This window comes from Pleurodeles waltl, chromosome 2_2 (genome assembly GCF_031143425.1).
Source record: "Pleurodeles waltl isolate 20211129_DDA chromosome 2_2, aPleWal1.hap1.20221129, whole genome shotgun sequence".
NCBI lineage: Eukaryota > Metazoa > Chordata > Amphibia > Caudata > Salamandridae > Pleurodeles > Pleurodeles waltl.
Genome location: NC_090439.1, coordinates 972,232,420 through 972,257,438, shown reverse-complemented (window position 1 = coordinate 972,257,438; position 25,019 = coordinate 972,232,420). Strand labels below are relative to the sequence as shown.

Here is a 25,019-nt window from a genome sequence, read left to right as displayed (position 1 = left end):
GTACTAAACTTCTATTGCATCAGATGAACATCTGCAGCCTAGCATCCACTAAAATTTACTGAGACAAGAAGAAAATATTAGACCTGTTCAATTCATCTTCATTACCTTCAGAAACTCCAAATGACACGGAAAGGATAGTACACATTTGATCTGATGCACTCACCAACAGCATAAATAAATTTTGGAGACAAATAGAAACAAGCAGCAAACTGTCAAAAGTTTTATATTTTGTTGAAATAGTTGTCAGGTAACCAACATTATAATGGTTCATGCGATGTATAAGAAAACTATATTTAGTATTTGACTGTACAACTGTAAAAATAATACACTGCACAGTACTGTAGAAAACAAATATGATAGAGTGTCCCAATTTGCTTACTCAACTTACATCTTTGCTAATCAAATACTGGCAAATATAAATGATCATCTAACTATTTCACTAAGTCACAAACAAATGCAGACAGGTTAACTGTCACATATTACAGTAGGCTGATGGCTAAACAAATAGACTGTAGACAACATGTAATGACGAATATAAATATCAGTCCGAATTTCTCAGTCCATAGCCAGATACATCTAAACCTGTCACAGACCATATGTTACAAAAATATTTGTTCAAGTTTAAAATATAAACACCATTGAACTATGATAAACAAACAAGGACGAATCAACCATAAAAATATGATGAAAAAAAGCAATTCCATTTGGTATTATCAAACTGGCGCACAAGTGTAAAAGCAAAAAAAAAACAAAAAAAAAAATACACATATGCCATCAATAGAAAAAGAGAATAATTCTAGCCCTGGTTATATTTCAATTATAATATTTAACTGGCCCAATATCTGTCTTGGACAAACAATTAAAAATGTTTGCATTAAAAAAATGTCCTTACAATTTCTGTATGATTGGCACACTTGCACTGCAATGAACATGCAGTTATAGTTGGTTTTAAGTCAAGATCGCCCACATGATTCCTAATACTAAGGCAGACAATTCCAGGTTTAAGTCTATTTATAGTGTGTTTACCATTTTTATAGAACCACAACAATACTCTGTGCTTGTGCAGGCTGTAAGAGACGGTAGTAGCACGAATTATTAAAGTCCACTACTGTATGATTTTTAATAGGAAATTGAGATACTACAGTGCTTGTTCGAAACAGCAACATTTGTAAAACTATACATCATAATGAAAAGACTATACACACAGAAAGGCAGTGGGTGAAAAAAACACATTCTCTCTGAAAGGTATGTAGACATATGCTCCACCTATAATGGAAGGGTTCACCCACCATATGGGAAGGATTCCTTAAACTGCAGTTTCTTAAAATACAGTTTTTCTACAATATTTTGAATGAGAAAACCTACATTTTCGTACTGCAATGGTTTATAATATCCAATTTTCTTGTAGTGAACATATTTTAATTTGACTCCTGACACTTTGTTTTGTACAATAATAGACAACTGTCAGCATTCACGTTAGATCGTATTGAGGTGCTTCTTCCCCAAATGTCATCATGCTGTTTGATTCTTCTTCTTTATGCATAGTTTTTTTATGCGCTATACTTTCCATCTGCGAAATCCGAGGACCATACTGCAACCATAACATAAAGTAACCGCAAATGCAAAAATCTGAAAGAAAAAAAATGAAACTTCTAAGCAACTGATGTGTTTGAGTTATCAAGCATATTGAGTTGGTAATGCATTATTTTGTAGCACAAGATTTTTAAACACCAGCAAGAAAAAGATGCTTACTTTCAAAACTGGTTATCTAACGTTTGTACATGATGGAATTGCAAGTTTTCTGAATGGCTCACGTGTCAAACATGGAGTTTATATATCGCCCTGTACTACTATGACATCTGCTTTTTTTAATGGTGGTGCAGTAAAATAAATAAAAAGACGCTGTTATAGAATGAAACATTTTGGAACCAAGCATTTTATGTAAAACTCTTTGTGTAACTCACTGTATTTGCCCAACTAAAACAAGTCAACAACTTCTAAATGAATTAGAAGGTCCGAACATCCTCATCCCATAGTGTGGTGAGTTATTGTAAAGGACTCTATATCTAACAGAATGGATCTAACAGCCACAAAATAAAGTTTAAGACCCAAATACAGTAAAAGACTTTATGCAATATTCCTTTGCAGTGCAGATTGACCACAGACACACCCTGCATCCCATCTACACTAAAGGCCACTTTCTCATCTTTTACATGTTTCTTTATTTATAAAAGCATAGTTCAATTAAAAGTTATTGTATACATCTTTATATAAAATGATGTTTATGATTCTAAGACTATCCCTACATTAAATTTTTTCCAGAGGGCAAACCTAAATTTATAAGACTAACAAAAAAAATACAGCACAATATGCTCTTTTATAAATATCGGGTATAACCCAAATCATCCACAGCTTAACCTGAGGGTCTGTGTGAATAATTTAAACTACGGGAATCTTTTTTTGTTTTAATTTTGAGCCCAATATGAAGCTTTAAACTACATTTGCATGAGGCCAGATCCAACATATCAAAAGGTTATAGGTTTGGAAGGCAAATGTCAGAGCCTAAGTCATCATAATGCATATTTCGGAGTCCATTTTATTTAAACAAATGGCAGTCACTTGATTATGGTATGGGACAAAACCTACGAACTTTCTCTGTGATCTCAAATATCGGAGTCAAAAGATACTAACCAAACCTTCTTTGTTGTTTTAATGTGTGTATAAAATACAAGACTAACTAAGCTTCTCTGACATTAGTCTAGTGTGATGCAGCAGTACTTGTCAAACATTCTACTTTCAAGTCCTGTTAATGACCATGTAGTGTCCTGTTAAAGATTCTTCATAGGCAAGCAAGAATCTTCAACTCAATCTACCCACCCCCCACTCTTAAATTGAATCAAAGCATGAAAAAGTCCCTCTGTTCTCTGTAACACTTTCTAAATGTTCCTAAAATTAATTCAATACATTTCCTTTTTTTGAGGTAGGGATGGCCAAATAAATACCTCAGCTTCTGACATACAGATTTCAAGAGATGTTTAAAAAAGCACTGTTCTTGGGGGAGGGACAGGGATGGGATCAGGCTTCTGTGTCATGTAAACACTCTCCCCGGAAAAGCTGTTCACTTGTCACAATGCTCCCCAGCTTTCAACTCTGACTTCTTGCGTACGCTGGTACAGTCCTCCTTTTGTATGCCCATAAACAAAGTAGCTTTCAATAATTTAACATCAACTTTAAATCTAAACAATTTGGCATGTGTTACAGACAAAACGTGTAATCCCTTGAACTCAAGAAACTACTTCTGAAGTCGATGTCCAGCAATGCTGTGGGTTACTACGGGTTCAACATTCCAGGTCCGGCTATAGTAAAGACTTTTTGAAAATATGTTTTTTTTTTTTTAAAGGTTGTGCAAAAATGTGGTTGTGTTTTGTTAAAGTATGTGTGGGTTATTCAACCTACTGGCAGTTCACCACTTTCCTCTACATTATGCTTACTATCACTTAAAAGTCAGCACAATATTAAGATAGGTTTAGCATATGTATGCATACCACAATTAATGACAATTTGAGATTTAGTGTTAACATCTTAAAACTACCCAATTACAGAGTATATACACACAAAACAAATACTTACTGTGGCAGCTACATTTAGACCAATTTGGTTGTCACTTAAGTGTATAACAGAAGAATTCTCTCTTCTCGTAAGGCTGGCCAATGAGGAGGTCGCAGCTTCCAGTACAAAAGCTCCAAAGTAAAAAACGAAGGCAAAAAAATGGAAAGCAAAATCCTGAAAGAAGATTAGAAGTAGGTTACATTTTTGCATTTACATCAATTACCTTACCTTTACCCCCCCAGTCTCTCAAGCAATACCCATAAAACTGATTCAAAACAATATATAAAACATTAAAATGTAAATTAAACAACCAAGATACAACTGGACCTCTGGGCACACTGACATCATCAGTCCTAAAGCACTGTTTGAATGCCTTACACTACAATTGTTAGAACAGAAGGAGCTCACCAAATTGGCACACATCTGCAAATTTGGGATCCATTCAGTCCAGAATCTTCTTTCCTGTCTCCTTTAGCCTACACCCCTGAAGCTTACAATAGCTTCTAAGGGTATGCATACAATCCCCACATTCATCACCATCAGTAAGGGAATATCTGGAGAGCACCACTAAGTGGCTAAGTGTATGAAACAAGGGACAATGCTGTGCTGCCCTAGATAAGAAAGGTCTGGAGCATGGGTGCTGGAATGGCGTTGCCCATATCCAGGCCTAAGCAAAGTGTCCCCATCAAGCTCTTCCAAATCAACACAGGCTATTATACAAATACTGAGTAGAGTTAGTGGATGGGTAAGAGAGAAGTGTAGTGCCGTGAGAGTATAAATGAAGGAACCCATTTGGCTCCTGAAAGGCTCTGTACAGCTGTGGCATAAGTGTTCGAATGTGGTGGAGTGAATGTGGGTTTAGAATGCAGAGATTGCGGTTACAAGCAGACGAATAAAGACGTGTAAATCATAGCTCCATGTGTGGTGTATTCTTTAGCGGGTACCCAGCTTGACGAGGATGCTACAACTGACAACGTGATGGGGATAAGTAACCCAGGGATTGGCAGTGCTCTCCCAGAGAGTTTGCCGTGGTCCGAGCAAACTTCTCATGCGTGCCACTTGTGCCTTTGCCGAACTGCAGAACCGACATTTGGCATATGTGGAGTCAAAGCGCAACTCTAGCTCGTGTGAAGCGTTTGTAGATAAAATCAGCTTCACTAAACTAGGTACAGTGCGCTTCTACGCAATATACAGCTACACAGTACCCAGAGCACTACTGCTAAAGGTGACCACAAACAGATACAGACAAGAAGCTCTAAGAACTACCACGGTCAATTATAAGTAAAATACACAAAAGCGCTTGCTGATGGAATAATGATGATAAAGTATACTGTTGTTGCACTTACCAGAGCCTAGATAAGAAGAGCTCTGTGACCTCAGTGCAGGCGAAGAGACCCAAGAAAAAGCACAGGGTTGTACTTACTGAGAAGTCCAATACCTGAAGCGGCACACCACAAAAGCAGCTGGGTGGCGGCTCAGCACACTTCCAGAAGTCTCCAGAAAGTGAGGGACTTCAATGGAAACCAAGAAAGAGGTCAGAGTTCCACCATATGTCCAAGATGACCCAGAAGCCAGCACGTCACAGAGCCTCGGAAATGGTGTTCATGAACAAAATCACCAAAACTGCCAAGAGAAGTTGGAAGGAACTCCAGTTGCAGTGACAGCCAATCCTGTGAACAGTTATAATACTGCGGCCATCTTGAAACCATCACCACTATTTGATACCACCAAAAAGCAAAATATTGGCGATAGATGGACTGCTTGAATAGAGACATTTGATGATTTCATTGATGCACCAGAAGAAACAGATAACAAAATAATGATCAAGTACCTGAAGAATCTTGTTGGCGACGGTGTACAAAGTTACTAAGAACATGCCGCGAGCTGATGAAGTTACATACTGCCAAATTGAAGAAGCTTTGAATCTCAAATTCAATCCAATACCGAATGTAGATTACGGAAGGTATATTTTCGGTCAATAATGACAAAGTGTTGGTGAAACCATAGACAAATTTGTTGAGAGACTAGATAAGCTCAAACACTGTATATTCAATGAATTCAATGATGAAGAAACAGAATGTCTCAGAAGTATTGATAGATGCCTGTCATTCATTCAGATGCCAAATGCTGAGAGAAACTTAGTCTGGAGTGAATTCTCAAAGCTGCCAAAGTTGAAGAGCATGTCGATCAACAGGCTGCGGACAATGAGCTCAAAGTGAGTCAGTCATGAACATGAAAGGCAAGCAGGAACACAAAGCGGAAGGACACAAGGTGATGTCTCCAAAGAAAAAAGTTGTGCTTCTTGTGCCCATACACAAAGGTAAATGTCCTGCTATTGGGCAGATTTGCGAAGGCTGTAGATAGGAGAACCATTTTGTAATGGTTTGCAAGGTGAAGGAAAAAGCAAGTGTGTCATGATGAGACAACAAAATGGCTGACCAAATGTTCAAGAAGCGAAGTTCGACGTACGTCAAGCGACTTCACGTGAGGCAAATCAGTCGATCGCCATCTAAATTGTTGGAAAAACGTTTGTCGTGTCAAGCGAAAGTGAAGAAGAAGATTGTATAATGTCTATTTTTAGACTCAGAATAGTGCACATGTTGGACTGGCTGCATGTGAAGAAAAATACCAGTTAAAGAAAAATCGACATGACAAAGCACCAGTCATTCAAACATTGTTCAAAGACTACACTGAAAATAAACAATTGCTCCATGCCTTTCATCATCGACAGTGGTGTGCCTGAGGAGAAATATAATAATGAATTATCTCCATTGCCAAAACTGTCCCCATCGATGACTGACGTGCACACATGGGCTGCATCGACACCTTTGAAAAGTAAAGGTTCGTTCGTAGTAACTATGAAACATAAGAAAACAAATGTGCAAGCCCCATGCTTCATGGTATGGAGTCAAGTGCTTGCTTACTCAGTTTCAGCATGGTTGCTGAAATAGGACTATTCTCAGTGAACTACAAAATGAATGCTCATCATGCGATAGAAAGTCAGTTCCCTTTGTTGTTTCATGAGTTAGGAAAACCTAAAACTATGAAAGTACAATTGCAGATTAATGAAGATGCCCGTCCTGTTTCTCAAAGACACAGACAAATTGCATTTCATTTACAATAAGCTGTTGAAAAGGAACGTGAGTCGCTACTTAAGCATATCACATCAGTAAAAGTTCTACTGGTCCGACGCCATGGGTTTCTCTCATCGTTGTAGTGCCCAAAAAGGACAGTGAAGGATCTGTATGCATATGCGTGGATATGTGTTAAGTGAACAAGGTAAATGAAAGAGAACGACACCTAGGTCCGCATATTGCTGATATGGTAACGCAATTGAAAGGTGCAAAAACCTTCTCTTGCCTTGATCTAAATTAAGGATATAAACAGTTGGAACTCGAGGAGAATTGCAGTTACATTACAACCTTTTCTACACAGATTGTTCTGTTTTGATACAAAAAAAAAAAAAATTAGTTTTGGCGTTATATCAGTTGCAGAGATTTTTCAAAAGGTTATTAGACCTATCATGCAGCCCGTCATGATTACAGCAATTCTGCCAGCCATGGATAAAGGGAGCACAATCCACCTATTGATCTGCTTTGCAAGTTTGTCTATCTCAGGGCTGTAGTTCAACAGCACAACCTCAGCACTGTCTTTATGGAGAAAAATACCAAGGTATTTTGGTGGGTCCACACACCACCGGAGGGGATACTCCAAGGAGCAGGATGCTGTGGCATCAGTCAATGGGTGTAGCTCAGACGTGCTCCAGTTAATAGATAAACCAGAGTAGGCTCCAAAGTGCACAACCTCCTAAATGAGGGGAGGGAGGTTTATAGCAGAGTTCTGGGCGAATAGCAGGACATCATCTTCGTAGAGGGAGGCCAGCAGCGGGCCCCGAGAAAAACTCAGTCCTCTAGATGACGCCCACTAAAGGATCCATAGCTATTAGAAATAGCAGAGGGGACAGAGAGCGGCCCTGAGTGCCGCGGGTAAGGGGGGAAGGTCTCTGATAGTGTGCCATTCACCCGGACACTGGCGAGTGGCGACGCGTAAAGCTGGCGATCAGCTATCTGAAACCTTTGGGGAGCCCCAGCTTCACCAGAGTAGCATGAAGAAAGGACCATTCAAGAGAATCAAATGCCTTTTCGGGGTCCAGCAGCACTGCCACAGCTGGCAAAGTCAGAGATATTTGGTTGATCACAGCAAAAATTGTACGAAGGTTTATCGCTGTCAAGCGGTGCGGTACAAATGCGATTGCATAGGAAATGTAATTTGGTCCATCAGAAGAGCCAGCTGAGTGGCTACAACCTTTGCCAATATCTTGTTCTCACGGTTTAGCAATGGTAGCAGCCTATACGATGCACATGAATGTGGGGGCTTGCCGGGTTTCAAGAGTAATACTATCACCGCCTCCCTCAGAGTAGGGAGGAGGGTGCCCACCTGCAAAGACTCAGCATAAACCTCAAGTAAGTGTGGGGTTAGAATCTTTGTAAGTTTTATAAAAGTCCCCCGTAAAAACAGCGACTCCTGGGGTCTTTGAGCCACAGATAATCGATGGCCTGGGAGATCTCTTCACAGGTTATAGGGGCAGCAAGGTAGTACTGCTGACTGCTCTCAAACCACACTATGGCAACCTCTGATAAATGCTCTGCCAGAGCCTCGGGAGAGGCACGGCCACGTGAGGTGTATAATTCATGATAATAAGTAGTGAATTTGGAAACCATGTCAGAGGTGGACGTATGTTCTGTGCCATCTGAACAACTCAATCTAGTGATATATGCAGCCTGGTATTGGGAGCGCAGGAGGCAGGCCTCCATATTGGTGGGCTCTGGCATACTTACTAAGGTGGGCCACCTCACGCAATGCCAAGGTGTGAAATTCATGCAGCAGTTCCGCCCTTGCGTGCGCAGCCACATGGTCTCTATGCGCTAGGAGCTGGCTGTCAATGTTGACCAGCTGTTTCTCCAACCTGGCCAGGTCCCCCCTAATAGCGCAAAGGAGACCAGAGTGCTTTGCTATACAAACACCCCTTATGTAGGCCTTAAATGTTTCCCATAGCGTGGAATAATGTTGGACTGAGACAATATTCAAGGCAAAATATTCAGTAAAGGCTGCGCATATCTCAGACAAATACTTCATCATGCAGCGAGTTTACAGTTAGCTGTCATGTTCTAACCGTGGGGTTGGCACAGGGCATCTGTAAATGGGAAACCACAGGGGCATGGTCAGATAGAGTATGGGGAAAATGGGAAATATCCGCAAGGCATAACAGGACTGAAGGGGGGAAAAATACTAGTGATCGATACGTGTCCATGTGCCGTGCAGAGTAAAAAGTAAAGCCTGGCGTGTTAGGATGCCAGATACACCAAGCATCTGAAAGATTAAACATGTTTAATACGTCTGTAAAGATGTGTAAAGCATGAGGTTTGGTGGCTCCGGAGTGCCCTGTTGAGTAACAGTGGGTCATGGGTTATATTGAAGTCGCCACCTAGCAGGATCTGCTCAGCGGCCACAGAAGTCATTCGGGTACAGAGAATTTTAAAAATTTCAGGGATTCAACATCTGGAGCATAGACTTTAGCTAGCAGCACAGTAATCCCTGCCAACACCCCATGAAGCTGCAAGTACCACCCATCTGGGTCCCGTCCATAGCATGGCACACAAAGGGGACACTCTTATGAATGAATATGCAAACTCCGCGTGAGTAAGAACTGTTTATCGATTAGTGCCCCACTGTGCAGCATAGGAATGTTTGGTCCAAGGTGGTAGATAAGTCTCTTGAAGAAATGCCATTTTTATCTCATGTCTGCTGAGGTAAGATAGAACCTTTTTACCTTTCTTCGGATTGTTCAGGCCCCTCATTTTCTAAGTCATACACGCTATCCTAGTTATGTGCGCGGCACTAGCTTGTAGGGATGTATCAGAGCGTGGGTATATGAACCGATCAGCGGGTAAGAATACCAGTAAAACAAGAATTCAGAAAAAGCATCAGCCTCCGCGGTATTAAGCATGCAATACAACTGAACCCAACTTCCCCCTCCCACACAGATGGGTAGAAAACCCCCAGTGAATCCCAACACACAGTACAACTCATGAACATTGAATGTTCAGGTGTTCACCATTGGGGTGGAACAACGCTCTCGGAAAGGGAGAATGCCAGTGCCTGAAATAGTATGAAATGAAGCAGGTATTGTGCCATCAAATACAGTACGTAAGATAGGACAGTGTCAAATACGCTGTTAGCTCTTCCATGTCCGGATCATGGGCGTCCCCTCAGCGATTGTGCTGTATCCGGGATATTGGTGGGGATGACGAGCCCGAGCCACCTTCGCCACAAGGGTATTGTGGCTGCACTCCCAGTTGAAGTAGTTTGCAAAAGAATGTGGCCTCAGCAGGGGCGGAACAAGATGTGGTGCTTACCGTCAAAATCTATGCACAAACGTGCAGGATACAACATTGCATACTTCATATTACGGTTTTGGAGCAGTGACTTTGTATCTGCACATTTGCGCCATAACTCTTTCACCAGCTGGGTGGAGTCAGGGTAATAGAAATGGACATGTCTTGATACTTTAGTGGGCCCTTTACACACACCAGGAGCAGTGCAGGGTCTCGATCTCTGAAATTCAAAAAGCGACCAATAATAGGGTGCAGAAGGGGCCTGGGCGCGGGCCCAGCTATCTGTGCACCCTCTCCACAACAAAAGTGCCTGTAAAGTGCTCCTGCCAAATAGCTCATCCATTAGCTTCTCAACAAAGCTGTCAATGCACCCGGTGTTGGTAGACTCCGCCACTCCTGTGAGTGCCTCTAGATCTTCATTCTTGTATGTCACAGTTTTCAACAGGTGTTCCAACCTATCCAGACTTTTTTGAGTGCCAACACATCCATCTTCAATCTCAGATATGAGTCTTTCGGCCCCATCCATTCTGATGGCCCATGTGCTCAGTCATCCGACCCAGCAGCGTTGTGAGGGAATCGAAGAGAGAGTCTATAGACTGAAATCCAGCACGCAGCTCGGCCATCATCGCCACTGTACCATTTGGTGGGAGATTTACCACAGTGCAAGTTGCAGGGTTATCAGAGGTGTGCTGATCCATAATGGAAAGCCTGGGGGTTTTGTGTTATCAAACGTCAGCTGACGTTGTTGCGGGTCTCCATGGCCCATTTGGTCATCCAGCAATGGAGAAGCGTAGTAAGGGCGCAGAGGACAATTTCCACATGTAGTGTAGCAGATCAGGGACTTTGCCTAGGCTCGCTGAGCAGGGTGTGGCCAAGTTTGCCAGCAAAACCGGGGTTCCAAAAGGTAATTTTGTCAGGGGGTGAGCGCGCATCTGTATTCAGGCCTTTACTGAGGTATAGCGACGACCCGTGTTCCAAGTGTTAGCTCTTCGTGCTCAGCTTTATACTGGATTTATCTAGGATGGGGAGCATCTGTAGGGCATGCAGGACTCACCCTCCAGGCAAGCAAACCGGGGTGCTGTAGGTTGGATAAGCGGGCCGTCGCCGGGGTCCAATGCCACCAAGCCCAAGTGGTGCCAAATGTAGGCCCCCGCGGCCCAGGATAGTCCGGTCCCCCGACTCAGCCGCTGCAGATCAGAGCAGCCCGGCCTCCAGCGCCGCCGAAGAAAGCTGCATGGGTCGGCGACGCCATCACCCCCAGACACAAGGGCGTCTTGGCAGCAGGAGGAGGGGAGGTGGCCCGCCACTCTTCAGTCCTCCCGGGGCACACACCAGCAGGCGGCCCGGGCGTTCCCCCGGCAAGCCGCCAGGATCAGCACCAGCAGCAGGCCAGTGGGCCCAGACAGGACCCAGGAAGGGCCGGCCAGGACCCAGTACGGGCACGCAACGGAGCCCAGGCACACCGCTGGCCTGCCTTGGCCCCCGCCCTCAGGCTCTCCCTCAGCCCCTGTAGCTGTGGGGCTTCTGAGGGCCTGTCAGGCCTCAGCGGCCGGCTCGTAGCCGCACGGAACTCGAGGCGCAGGCATCAGGGTAAGTGGGCATCAGACCCCAGGCAGGTAAGTATTCACATGGGGTACGTCCCGGCCATCAGGGCAGGCATTTGAGGCAGCAAGTTCCAGGATTTGGGGCAATACTCCCCGGAGCTTCAGTGGCGAGCACCCATGTTGGTCGATGGCCAGGTGCCGCCCCCCCCCCACCCAAAAGAGGTGCAGGTTTTTAAAGAACAAAAACCTAGTGGTCGGAGACTGTAGCATGACTGACCACCAGAGATGTGACCTGGGAGAACACTACCCTTACCGCCTTCCACCTTGCACACAGACACAGCTATGAAGTTTTGATTAACGCTTTGTGATTAATTGGTTGGCCAGCGCTACACCAAACCATGAAGATGGAGCCAAAAACTGAACACACATTTTGAGGGTGTCAACTTCAGTTAGTGCTCCTCGACTACAGGAATATCACCCAACATGTTAAAAATCCCTAGTCATTTCCATTTAGCGCCATAAGGTCCCGGCCTATGTCAGTTTATGGCCTATGTCAGCTTATGGCAGAAAACACAATGAGTACGTTATTTACATTTAGATATTTTAGTAATAAGTAGGGCTACTGGAATTTTGCAAAACTGTGTCAGCATCCTTTTCCGTCTAATTATGCATCTGTCACATTTACCAGATAATTCATCATATGCTTCAAAATCTGCAAATTTTAACAAAATTCTAAACCAAAAGTTACAAAAGACATCGCAACATGTGCTTGTACACTGTGCACGACCCTTTGGAAAGGTTAACTGGTCATTTTTCTGCTGCTTATTTCTGCATTTGGTTGTTAAACTGTCACTAATAAGATGAAATCTTTTCCTAGACAGTGTTACCAAGGGTAAACAAAATTACAAAGTAATACTATGCCGCATTGCACCATACAGTTTGCGGTTTCTTGATGCAAAATTCAGTCAACACTGCTGCCTAATTTGGTCCTCCCGTGCAACATAACTCCAGTGTCCCTGGCAATAAGTAATCAGATTAAACCTAGAAACGTTTTGATAAATGTCCATTAAAAGGACACAGTCAATAACTCTGCTGGTGACATCCTCAAGAAGGGAGTCTTTGCCACTGTGGAGCTCCAAATGACTCCATCAGTTAAAGAGTATACTGGCTTCTAAGCAGTAGCCATTCACAACCATTAGTGTAGTAGGTGCTGGGGCTCTTGGGTTAGGGATGTAAGTGGCCACTGCACCACAATTATGGCAGTGATACTACAGAAAAAGGGAGCTGGGGTCTATTTGCTAGTATTAGGGCCTAAGTCACGAATGTTATGCAAGGAACAGGGCCCAAACAATTCAGGGGGTGGGGGGACTGATGTGGTTTATGATGGTCCAGTTAAGTGGACAGAGCAGACAGCCTGCTTCACAGACCTGTGGGTATGATTGGTGCTACAGGTGCAGTGGCATCAGGGCCCTGCACTATGAGGGGACAACTTAAAGCCAATTAGGACTTTCATACTATCCTCCATTAATTGGGTTGGGGCCCAGTGCACATTTGCAGTGACAGTCTGGTGGACAATGCTGCAATGGCGCCAGTGGAGGGGAAAATTAGAGCAGAGGAGACACCCTTGTTTTGGTGTCAGAGCAATAGTAGGGAAGGAGATGAGAACAATGGGAGTCCATGTTGTTAAAAGACACAGGAGTCAGCCTGCTTTGCAAGGCAGTAGCTATCACTAGTGAAGTGTGGTCTGAGAGGTCCATTGTATCAGAATTAGGACTGTTTTTCCTTTGGTATGGGGGTTCTTTTCCTTGCTAACATTAGAGCCAATGGTTCCTTTGCTACAAATAGGAAGAGTAACTTGTGGGAGCTCTTTTTTTCTTGAAAGAGAGGAGATGTGGCTTGATGGTGAGAGTTACGGACTTTGGAACTGGGGGGGAACCCTGTTCAAATCCCAGCATTGGACTTGACAAATCAAGTAATATCCCAGTGCCTAAAACAGAAAATTGAATCTGACCTTGTGTAATAAAACTAGTTCTTGTGTAAAGCCCTGGTTGTCATTGAGACTTTCCAAGTTAAGGTAAATGTTACAGGATAATATGGAAACTGGGAGTTGGGTATGGATTGAGAAGGACTTCAAGTGGATTTGTGGATTTACACACTACAGACAAAGTACAGTCTGAATTGTTTACGCTCACTTGAACATGCTTCACACGGATCACAGCAAATTACATGCAGACAGGAGTACACAAAGGGGCATCATTGTGGTGCAATCGAAGCATTCTTATTGAAAACAAGGAAACCAAGTGGTTGGATTTTGAAAACCAAGGCATTGCTAGTATAGATCATATTAATCACTGAAGGGCATCTTAAAATATTTCTAGAAATACAGCAAGAATAGGATTTTGAGAACTCACAATTTTGGGAATGCCACCAACTGATGCACTGCCTGAAGAAAGGGACACAATCTATTGATCTATCGGAATCCAACATTTTAAGTACCTACGATCTTAAGACATACACAAGGGGGAAATGTCTGGACTATACAAGGTTACTGCAGATCATGCTTTTGAATCCTAGAAGCCTAAGAAGTGAAAAGCTGGTGACCATGTATGTTGCAAATAAATTACTCTGAAGAGTGGTATGAATTAGTGCAGTCTCACTAGAAGCATCTACCAGAACTGAAGTTGAAAACGGTTATTATAAGATATTACAAAGGTGGTATTGGGCTCCCAAATGAATGAGAACAGCAAACCTGCGTCACACAGCAGTCTTCTAGGGGCGTAACCGCTGTGAAAGTGATACAATTCATGTGGTGTGAGAATGCCAAATAGAGCAATATAATGGTTGACTATATGGAATGTTTTGAATGACATCCCTCGAGGTAGTGTTTTATTACATAGCATATCCATGTTATCGCAAATTACCCATCAACAGAAAAGGTGTCTCTCAACCACACTGGCAGTAACAAAACTCAGCATGTGAGTTTACTGAGGTCAAACAGGACGCTGATGAGCGTGTCATGGCTCCAAGATAGGTTACAGATGGCAGCTTAAGAGAAAATCATCTGCCAACTAAATAACCAAATTTTTAAATCTGAAAACATTCAGGGCGATATCTTTAAAAAAATAAAAAAAAATAGACAATGACTTTGGGGTAGGGGCAAAACAAACTGACAGGGGTTTGCGTAAACAGGAATTTATTTAATGTGTTTAATACATAATAGAAGAAAAAAAAACATTGGGTGGGTCTTGCTCCAAAATTGAAAGATAAGGGTCTAAGACAAACCAGATAGAGTGTAGTTGAAGCCCTCATTTGTTTGAGGCCCATTTTTCTTCTCCCTTTATTTACCTTCTTTACCTCCCTTCTCCAGTTATCGCCCCTTCTTATAACACGGGTATACTGTGGGTACCAATATATGGAAAAATATGTCAATATTTAAATTAACACTCATGCGGGAATTTGAATGGATTTGCAAAATATGCCAATAACGAAATATTAAACCTAAGCCATGGCGTTCACCAGAGGTTTTTAAGTACAGACGAGTGTTGTGGTATCATCAGTGTATATCATCGTCATCCTGAACGGGTTGTATGTGATTTCAGAGAAAAACATCTGGAGAAACCAATAAATGGCATTCCCTACGTTTAGAAACCAATTAAATACATTTTTTATTATAAATAAAAATGCCTTTTTAAAACGTTTATTACTTGTTTTAATATTCAAAGCCACTACATTACACACACGCACACAAACTATAACCCGTGCCATAAAGTAACTAACACGTGCCCAAGCTATGCACAGTTTTCTCATTAATAATTTTATTGCAAATGTTGCAGTGATATCACTGATGTCACAGAGACGTTATGAGTACTGTAATATGTGAGTAATTAGCAGTGCATGGCAAGGGCACAGGTTACAGTTATTTTACGATAACTGTAACTGGTGAATATCTATGGTTTTGAGCGAGTAAATTCAGAACCTAACTATAATGTCCCTGTAACCGTTGTTTTTTATAAAGTACATTTTCAAGTTGAAAAAAATTTTTATTTCCCAACTATAACGTCCTTGTAACCTTAGTTTTTTTCAGTGATTTAATTTTTTTTCAATTTTTTTTTACGCTAGTTAATATTTAATTACCATACATTAATCCAACCTCCACCGTACATGGGCTTCGGCTGAGCACGGCAGAGGGTTGGCAGAGGGTTGGCCGAAGGCCCTGCAACCAACCCTCTGCATGCAGCTAAGCCCACACCGTGCACAGCTGAAGGCTGTGCATGGCGGATGGTTGGCCCCAGGGCTTGCAGCCACTCTCCGCATGCAGCCAATACCAGGCCGCACACTGCGGCTTCCAGCCAGGCCCTGAAGCCAACCACGCATGCAGCCAACCCTCACCCCTTCCTGGGCTGAATTCGGCCCTGGGCACTCCCTACACCGGGGCCTGGATAATTTCTTAAAGTGTAGTGGGGGGGGGTTGTGTCTCCCCCCACCTCTGCTTGCCAGGACTAATTTCAGCCTATGGGACCCTATCCCCCAGTGCCTGGCAAATAAAGAGGGGGTGCCCTGAAATCCACCCAGGGCACCCATTTTACCACTGTCTGGGTGGGTGGGTCAAAGGCTGGACGGGTATGTGAGTGGGTTTGTTAAAGGCTGGATGGGTGTGTGAGTGTCCATGGTTATGTGAGTGCTGGTGTCGGTATGTAATTGAGTTTGTGAGTGGCTGTATGGGTGTGTGAGTGGCTCTAGGACGGTCAACGTGTTTCGCTGCCTCAAGTGTCTTTGTCACAACTGTGGCTGTGACTGTGCTGTGGTTTCATTATTGAAGGTGCGGACATATATGTATATGATCAACAATGTACTCCGCACCTTCAGTAACGAAGCCACAGCACAGTCACAGCCACAGTTGTGACAAAGGCAATTGAGGTGCCAAAACGCGTTGACAGTCTTCTTGCTGAATAAAACGTTACTGCAACAAGACATGTGGAGTGCTGTGGCTTCATTACTGAAGGTGCGGAGTCAATTGGTGAACTGTAAGACGCTAAGGGTGCCTCGCTGCGGAAGGCACCGCCGGCAGTCTGCAGCTCGCTGACAAGTGCGCTATCAAAAGGAGATATATATATATATATATATATACATATATACACACACACATATATACTGGAAGATGCAGGATCACAAGAAAACAACAGGACGGCGGAAGCTGAAACGTTGTAGTAGAAATATATATTTTGTTCTTTAGTGAGATCATCTGTTTGAGTCACTTCTTTCTTGGATATAGATATATATGATCAAGACCTTGTTGGTTGAAACGCGTTAGTGGTGTTTGGGTTACTCGTTTTCTGATGAAAGATTAAAAATCAAACAAAAGGATTCCTGTGAGTGCCTGTATGACAGTCATTTGGTGGAGGATTGATTACAGGGTTGGCCCGTCCCTGACATGAACACCAACTTTATGGAGCGTGCCCAGACAGGGGCCATTTGGAGGAATATATATATCCGTGATCAAGGAAATTTCATTTTCCGAAAAGCATTGGGTTACCTCGCCTAAAAAATCCTATTTCAGCTTTCCAGAGTGACGGAGACTCTTCTTTTTACGCTCGGGCGAAGTATTTTCAGTCCCCGAGTGTTTTGGATGTTCGTTTTGTGAATTATTGGGGGTCGCGACCCCGTCTCCGTCTGCCGCGTGTCAGCTAAGACATTGTGATTTTTACTTATATATATATATACACACACACATACACACACACACACACACACACCATACACATACACACACACTCTTTACAAGGGTGTATAGACCCTCTAAATCTGTGAAATATATTGTTGATGATGGGTGTCTGGAAAAGGATCGGTTGGGTTCTGATTAGGAATAAGCTCACGTTATTAGTGTCAATGTCATGGCAGTTAGTGGACCTACAAAGAGTAAACCCATGGGTGATACTGTGGTGGGCAGAGTAAAAGTAAAATTGGTAGCAGAATTCGGTTCGCCCTATTCTATTGTTGGCAAAAGGGTCTGGTCGGAATTTTTTTGTCTCCAGGCTAGGAGCTTATATACCACAACTGATTTTCTTAATTAATTGAGCTACCTTACCCTGTACAGGTTTTGATTTTCACTTCCATCCTCTCCTACGACCATCTTTATATATATATATATATATATATATATATATATATATAAAAATAAATAAATAAATAAATAATCACAAGTGTACTTTTTTATTTTATTTTTATTTTTACTGTTTGTGTCAACTGAAAAAAGGACTTTGCAAAGCCTCATATTATCGTCTGGACCCTGGACCAGTCCTATTTCTTGTTGCGTTATAGAGTTGTTAACTATCATGAGATCTTAGAACTTTGGATGTAGAGAGTATGTGTGGGGTGGAATGTAGAGCCAATGAGATAGTTGGTGTTGGCATGAAAGGTTGTGACCTATACTGTTGGATGGCTTGGGTACTGTGAAAAAAAAAGTCAAGGAAGAAACTAAAGGTGAAGCCTAATTTTTGCTGTATTACAACATAACAAGATTGGCGACGGGTTACATAAGCCCTGAACCCACGCCGCAGTGCACACTAGCAGTTCGCTTAATTCAATGGTGGACGTTTTATGATATCTGGAGGATTTCTGGAGTTGGAGAAGGGAGAAATCACAGGCTAGTGAGTGTAAGTAGACACACATCTCTTAAGGCTGAACAAATTCATGTATGAGATGTCCTGCCTGTGAACCTTCAGCTCCGTTGCGCATCTGCCTACCAACAACTTACCAGGGTTGGGCTTTGAGTGATCACTGCATGCTTGAAACCTCTTACCTCTTTTTTAAGTGCACTGCATATCAGGGCGAAGAATACCTGTATTCTAGAGTTTGCATGAGCATCTGTAAGGAGTTCTGAGTGGATTGCATTTTTCTACCGCTGGCATTCGTGCACACGTGCCCGCTGGCCATGTCATATTTTCGGATTAGACTCAAGTGCCATGTCACTTCCAATTGGTTCACCGTTGATCTGAAGTAAGGGAACTGCTATATGTTGAAATTTAAACCTTTGGTTTACCATGGCTACACTGAACTTGCCATTTATGGTATCTGAGGTTGAACTGAAGCTCAAATGGGAAGAACAGAAGGAGTACTTTATTATCTATATTTTTACCTTTTACTGTGATGAATTCACACTGGAAAAGAAAACAAGTGCTTCTACATTGTTTATGTCCTTGGGGGAGGCGGTTTAAGGGTGTACAATTCTATACAAAAAGAAAACCCAGTTCAGGGGATGAGGGATATGTTTATATACTCACACTTGGGTACCTGGATGCATATTTTTCTTCTAATGTGTGTACAGCAATTGACAGCTATATTTCTTTCACAGGAAATAGGGTGATGCAGAGAAAACAGGTTGTATAGCAAACCTGCTACCTGTAGATCTGGTTTGTTACATGACAAACTAATTAGGAACCAGATCATACTGCACTGTAACAACTCTGGTCTACAAGATAGGTTGTGAATTCACAGAGAGTAATTTCAACAGAAGAGTGGATAATCTGAACGGCAGATGTTACTGATGTGTAAACTGTAATCAATTAGTGCATGCTATGGAGTGTGTGGTGGTAAACCAAACATGTTCAAAATGTGAATTTAATGGACATTTTGCAAGGGTGTGTCGAACCTATAAATCTGTAAAATGTGTGGTTGATGATGAGTGTCTGGAAAAGGATCAGTCAGTTTCTGATAAGGAATAACCAAGTTATTAGTATCAATGTCATGGCAGTTAGTGGGCCTACAAGGAGTATACCCATGGGTGATATTGTGGTGGGTTAGTAAATGTAAAATTGATTGCAGATTCAGGTTCGCCATCTGGTCATAATGTTTTGTCTGTAAGCTAGTAACTGAGTTGCATAAACCACATTTTGACCCACAACAGTTTTATTAACTTATTAGTGTTCTGGAAATTGAAAGTTGAGTTCAAAGGCAGGTTGGCAGAGTGCAAACTGTATGTTGCAGAAAGTGGTCCTCCTGTATGGAAGGGGGGGGGGGGGGGGCAGGAGTGCAAACAGCCCAGGTCCGGTGTTGATTGTGGATGATGAGATGCACGCTAGGAAGGTTTTTATTGATTAATTTCGTCTTTGTTTTCAGGTGAGCCTGGAAAATTGAAAGGGTTTCAGCATAAAATGTTTTTTTTTTTTAAAGATAACGCACATCCTTGCATCCAGAAAGGGAGGAATATTCCTCTTAGTATAAAGGAGGATGTAACTGGGGAATTAGGAGTTATTGAACAAAATTATTCTTCTGATTTGGTTACCCCTTGTCATGGAACTTAAGGCGAATGGATGTATCAGGCGTTGTGCGTACCTGAAGGAGCTAAACAAAAACACTTTTGTTGATCGGTTTCCTTTGCACCTTGTTAATATGTTATTGGCAGTGACTAAATGTATGAATGGGTTCTCCACCACAGATCTTACTTCTGCATGTAATCCGGTACCATTGCATCATGAGGCAAAACGCCTGATAATTTAGTACACCAGTGGGTTGTTATCAATTTAGAAGAGTACCACGTGGCTTGGCTTCAGCTGCTGCAATGTTCCAACGTCTTATGCATCAATTACTCAAGGGTAGAAACAGAGTTACTTTTTCTCTGGATGATTATCTGGTAATGGGTAAAAACAGGGATGAACATGACAAATTAAAAAATTTGGTAGGAATTTTGAATGACTATGAACTGACTGAAAAAGCAACCAAATCTAAGTTTGTGAGAAATGAGGTGTGATATTTAGGCCATGAAATTAGTTCCAGAGCTATTAATCAGAATGCAGAGCTAGTTGAGGTGATTAAGCTTGTTCCTGCACTACGAAATAAGGAAGAAGTGCGTGCTCTCTCATGTCTAACGGAATCCTATTCCAAATTTGTACTAATTCGTTCCAGAAAAATTTATTCTAGACAGTTATTGTAGAAGTGGTGTAAGTTTGTGTGGACAAGAAAGTGCCCGGAAGCTTTTGAAAATGTAAAGAGAAACATTTGCGAAGCTAGGGCTTTACAGGGGTTTGATCCTGGTTTCAAAAGTTTCATTACAACCAATTGGGGGCACTTTTGTCTCAGCTGGATAACAAGAGGATGGAACATGGCACTGCTTTCGCCTCATGTGTCTTGACACCCACTCTGTTATAGAAAGAGCAACTTTAGGGTGTGTATGGAGCCTCAAGCATTTTTGACAGTTTATTTGGGGGGCTAAAGTAATTTTAAGGTGTGATCACAAGCCTTTAACCAAAGTATTCACTTCACAAGGTCTCAGAGTTTCATCTAGAACAACCAGGCTTTCTATGCAACTTCTGGATTAGGTTTGAGGTCCAGTATGTTATTGGTGTTCATAATAAATTTGGAGATTTCATCAGCCAATGACCTTCACCTAATAATGAAGATACTGGAGGTGAGAGGGGTGACTGCTTAGTGACAGCTCTAGTTAGTGGAAATATACAAGACAAACAGATAGAGGTATGGAATACAGAGTTGGAACAAGGTTAAATGTTGCCCAAGGCGAAGGGCTGCGTCATTGATGGATGGCCAAAGAAAGGAAACCTCGAAAAAAAGCTATCTGCAGTATGTGAAGTAAGGAATGAATTGTCAGTGGGCAAAGGGTTTAAACTGAGGACTGGGAATTTAGTTCCACCAGGTGGTTTAAGGAGTAAGATTATAAATGTGTCATGAAAGCCATCTTGGCATGGTGAAGCTGAAAGGTAGGGTCAAACAAGCATACAGGTGCCCTTGTTTTGGCAAATAAATTGACAGTGTGTTGAGAGATTGTGTGAAGTGTGTCAATTCTGATACGTTGCTGGCAACATTCAGTCCCCCATTTTAAACCACTGAAACAATGCAGATGCCTTGGGAAAGAATTATTGTGGATATTTTTGTTTCTGTGCAAGGGAGAGGGGGTATGCCCAAGTTTGTTTTGGAGGTCACTGATCACTTCTCGAATGGCCAGAGGTTAAAGTTGCAAGTAACGTGAACGCTAAGAGTGTTGGGGGCTAAGCCACTGAAGATGGTGGTCGCCTTCTAGCCGAGCTACTGTGCTGCGGGCCTTGCAATCTGCCATGATCCTGAATATTAACAGGGATCTGCCCACTGAAGCTCGGAGACAGAGACTGCAACCCCCAGGGAGTGTGGCGTAAACTTGTGGACACACCCCGGCCCGCCTTGCTGATGGCAAAAACCATCTCTGCCTGCGGCAGTACAGACTGCGCGGGTATAGTTCCCGGATATAACTGAGCCCGGTGCTGGCAGTCGTCCCTCTCTTCCTATGGCCGGCGTTCACAACTCACAAAGAGGAGAACAGCTGACCGTGCCAGAGAGAAGACTAGGTGGCCGGCTTCCTGCAGCAGCGAACCCAGAGTCAATAGCCGATGGCCTAGAGGCCTGGCCGTTGCCCACTCCAGCTGCAAGAACAGTAAGGGGGCCCATTGGAGCCCAGACTCGCCCACCAAAGCCCCATCTATAGAGAACACTATGCATTGGGGTGAAACACCCCCAGAGCAGCAACGATCAGGCCCACACCAACAGTGAGTACCACTGGGTCCTACGGCCCACCAGCTCCACACTGCGCCAGGTGCCTAATCGGCATGCAGTCGGCACGCATCCAGCCTCTGGGCATAAAGTGGACCAACCGTGGCCCCACAAACCCCACCTGTTACGTGCCAGGGGGGCTAACTCAGCACCCTCTCTAAGAAGGACGCAACCGCTCTCCCTCCATCGCCTCACACACAACTTATTAAGACATAGACAGAGGGGCAGGGGAGACCCTCCTGCTGGCATCCCCTACCTGCAGAGGCTGCATTATGATAGGGAAGCACAGTGCCCCTGGACACGCTAAGCTGGCCCCGTCAATAGGCACCAACCAGCACTTCACTGGCCAGCTGGTGTGGTCATGCCGGTCAAACAGCAAAGCTACCCTCCGATACATGCGCACATTTTACGCAGCCCTGCACAGACGCACAACAGTAGAAGGCAGGTAGAAGACCACTGGTTTGCTGTGCACTTTTTCTGCCAGAGACCTGATGCCCCAGCTGTCACTCGCATCATACACCCTGGGGGGATAACCCACCAGCACACTAGACAAACAGTACCAAGGGGGAGAACACCGACCTGTCCTCTGCCCCACTCTGGACTCTTGTGGTGCCAACCTAGCAACACTAACTACACAGGCACAACTCCACCCACCCAGTATCAACAATAAACCTCAACCACCATAACCCCAACTGACAACCAAGAAGGTGCCTGGAGCAGCTCTTTGCTACTACAAAGGGGCAGCAGAAGACAATAGAGACCTCCCCCCACCATACGCCCTCCTTCATCAAGGCACTCATCACCCCAGGGTGGGAAACTTATGACTAGAGACCGCTAGCTCCCCCTGTTCCAATGCCCAAATTAGATGCCAACTTGCAAGCAATCGAATCCTTGAACACATCTGTCGAGGTGTATCACAGAAATTCATGACAAATTTGGACTCCTTTGGGATGACCACAGAAAGCTCACTATAAGGGTTTCAGAAACTGAACACATCAGTGCTGAGCTACAACCTCAAATCGCAACTCAGGAACGGACAATTTGAGTGTTATGTGTGCAACACAGAGCAGAGGATGTGGAGGGTTGAGCCCGCCATAACATCCACGTGGTGGGCTTGCCTGAAGGAGCTGAGGAGACTGGTTCCTTGATCGAATTCCTGGAGGAATTAGTGCACTTCTTCACACTGGCCCCTTCCCTTTCTCCCCACTTCACCATGGAATGTACCCACCGCGTCCCAGCCCGCAGACCGCCCTCGAGAGGCTCTCCATATCCCATTGTTGCAAAACTCTTAACATTATAAATACAGAGACGCTATCCTGCAAGCTGCACAAGCAGCCCCCTCATGCATGGCAACAGCTGGGTCTCAGTATTTCCAGACTTCACAATGCAAACAGCACTCCTCATTCCCATCAGTAAAGCAGCGTCTGCGAGAGATCAACATCCTGTGCACTCCACTATTCCCAGCTAAATTGAAGGGCATGCATGACTAATGAACCTATCTCTTTACCGAAACAGAAGCAGCCTGGGAATGGGTGGAAGCTCACTGTGAAGGAACCCGGCGACCACCTCCCTGGAATGGTGACACCCGACGCTCCAGGGAATGAGGGAACCCACAGGGCCCGTGGCGTGACCATCCCTTGGGGGAGCAACGCTATGCCATCTAATCCTCCATTAAAAGACAGAGGTCCCAAATCAGCTTCCTCCAAGAAACACATGTATCTCCTTGTGAGCTAGATCACCTTCATAGATGCTGGAGATTCACAATACATGATACACCCTACTCAGCCTATGCCCAAGGTGCATAGTTATAGATAAGTCATGATACCCACTTCCACACCCTCAATACAGTGATAGACAAAGATGGTTGATATGTCTTTGTGGAAAGGCGACTGAATGAAGACCCCCTACTACTGGGCTGCATTTATGCCCCAAACACTAACCAATCACCTTTCTGGGGCAACCCTTGCACAACTACTCTCCCGTTGGGTGGGCATCCCCGGCTCTTGGGAGGAGTCTACAACAACGTCCTAGATGCCCACCTGGACTGTTCCCATCCACCTCAACTACATCTACCAATACACCCGCACTCTCACCACTTGCCCAAATAGACTCAACATTCGTCCCTATAAGATATATGGCGGGCACGCAATCCATTCATCTGTCTGTACTCCCACTACTCCGCCCCCCACAAGTTATAAATCTGCCTGGATTGTTTCCTATGCTGCGCATTTTATTATCACAGTGGACCCATTCAGACTATCTGGGCTTGGTTCTCTCCGAACACGCTGCCCATATAGCAGACCTTTCCTGGGGTGCCCCTCACCCACCTGTCACCACCTGGCATCTCTCCAAGATACTCTAGATGACTCAGTATTTTGCGATGCTGAACGCACCCTGAGAGGCCAATACTTTGAGGTGAACCACGATATGGCTACCATGCCAGCTTTTCAATGAGACGCATTCAAAGTCACCCGAGGCATCCTGAACATCGCAAGGGTGCGGAAGGAGTTATCAGAAACCCTCAGAGCGGCCAATGACACGGTCACTTCTCAAGACAATCGTCTAATCGCAGACAACACAGCATGGCAGGCCCTCACAGATGCCACAAATCACCGAGCACAGACACTGTAAAGACTCCGATGTTTCAAATTTGCTGCCTATACAGCCCGTATACATGCCACTGGTGACAAACCAGGCCGCCTCATCACCTGGCTGGTCCGAAAAGAAATGCAGAGTACCACAATCACAGAAATTCGGACCACGACAGTCCTTATAGTACAGTCCCAATCCGCTATAGTACAAGCCTTTAGTTCCTATTACGTGGAATTATACAAAGCACTGTCCATCTCCACTCCTGAAGAGACCCAACAATTACTGTGCCCTTTACACTTGCCCGCCATAAGTGCACTCGAACAGGATGAGCTTGATGAACTAATCA

At 43.7% G+C, this 25,019-nt stretch overlaps 1 protein-coding gene across 1 annotated transcript in view; it reads right to left on the bottom strand.

The window, feature by feature from the left end:
- Positions 1-207: 207 nt before the first annotated feature.
- Positions 208-25,019, bottom strand: part of MAL2 (mal, T cell differentiation protein 2) — a 64,432-nt gene continuing 39,620 nt past the window's right edge. Inside the window, exons 3-4 of the mRNA XM_069220656.1 lie at positions 3,631-3,783; positions 208-1,629 (exon numbers count right to left, since the gene is read on the bottom strand). Coding sequence (XP_069076757.1) covers positions 1,558-1,629; positions 3,631-3,783 — 225 coding nt within the window. The 3' untranslated portion in view covers positions 208-1,557. The remainder of the gene's footprint in view (positions 1,630-3,630; positions 3,784-25,019) is intronic.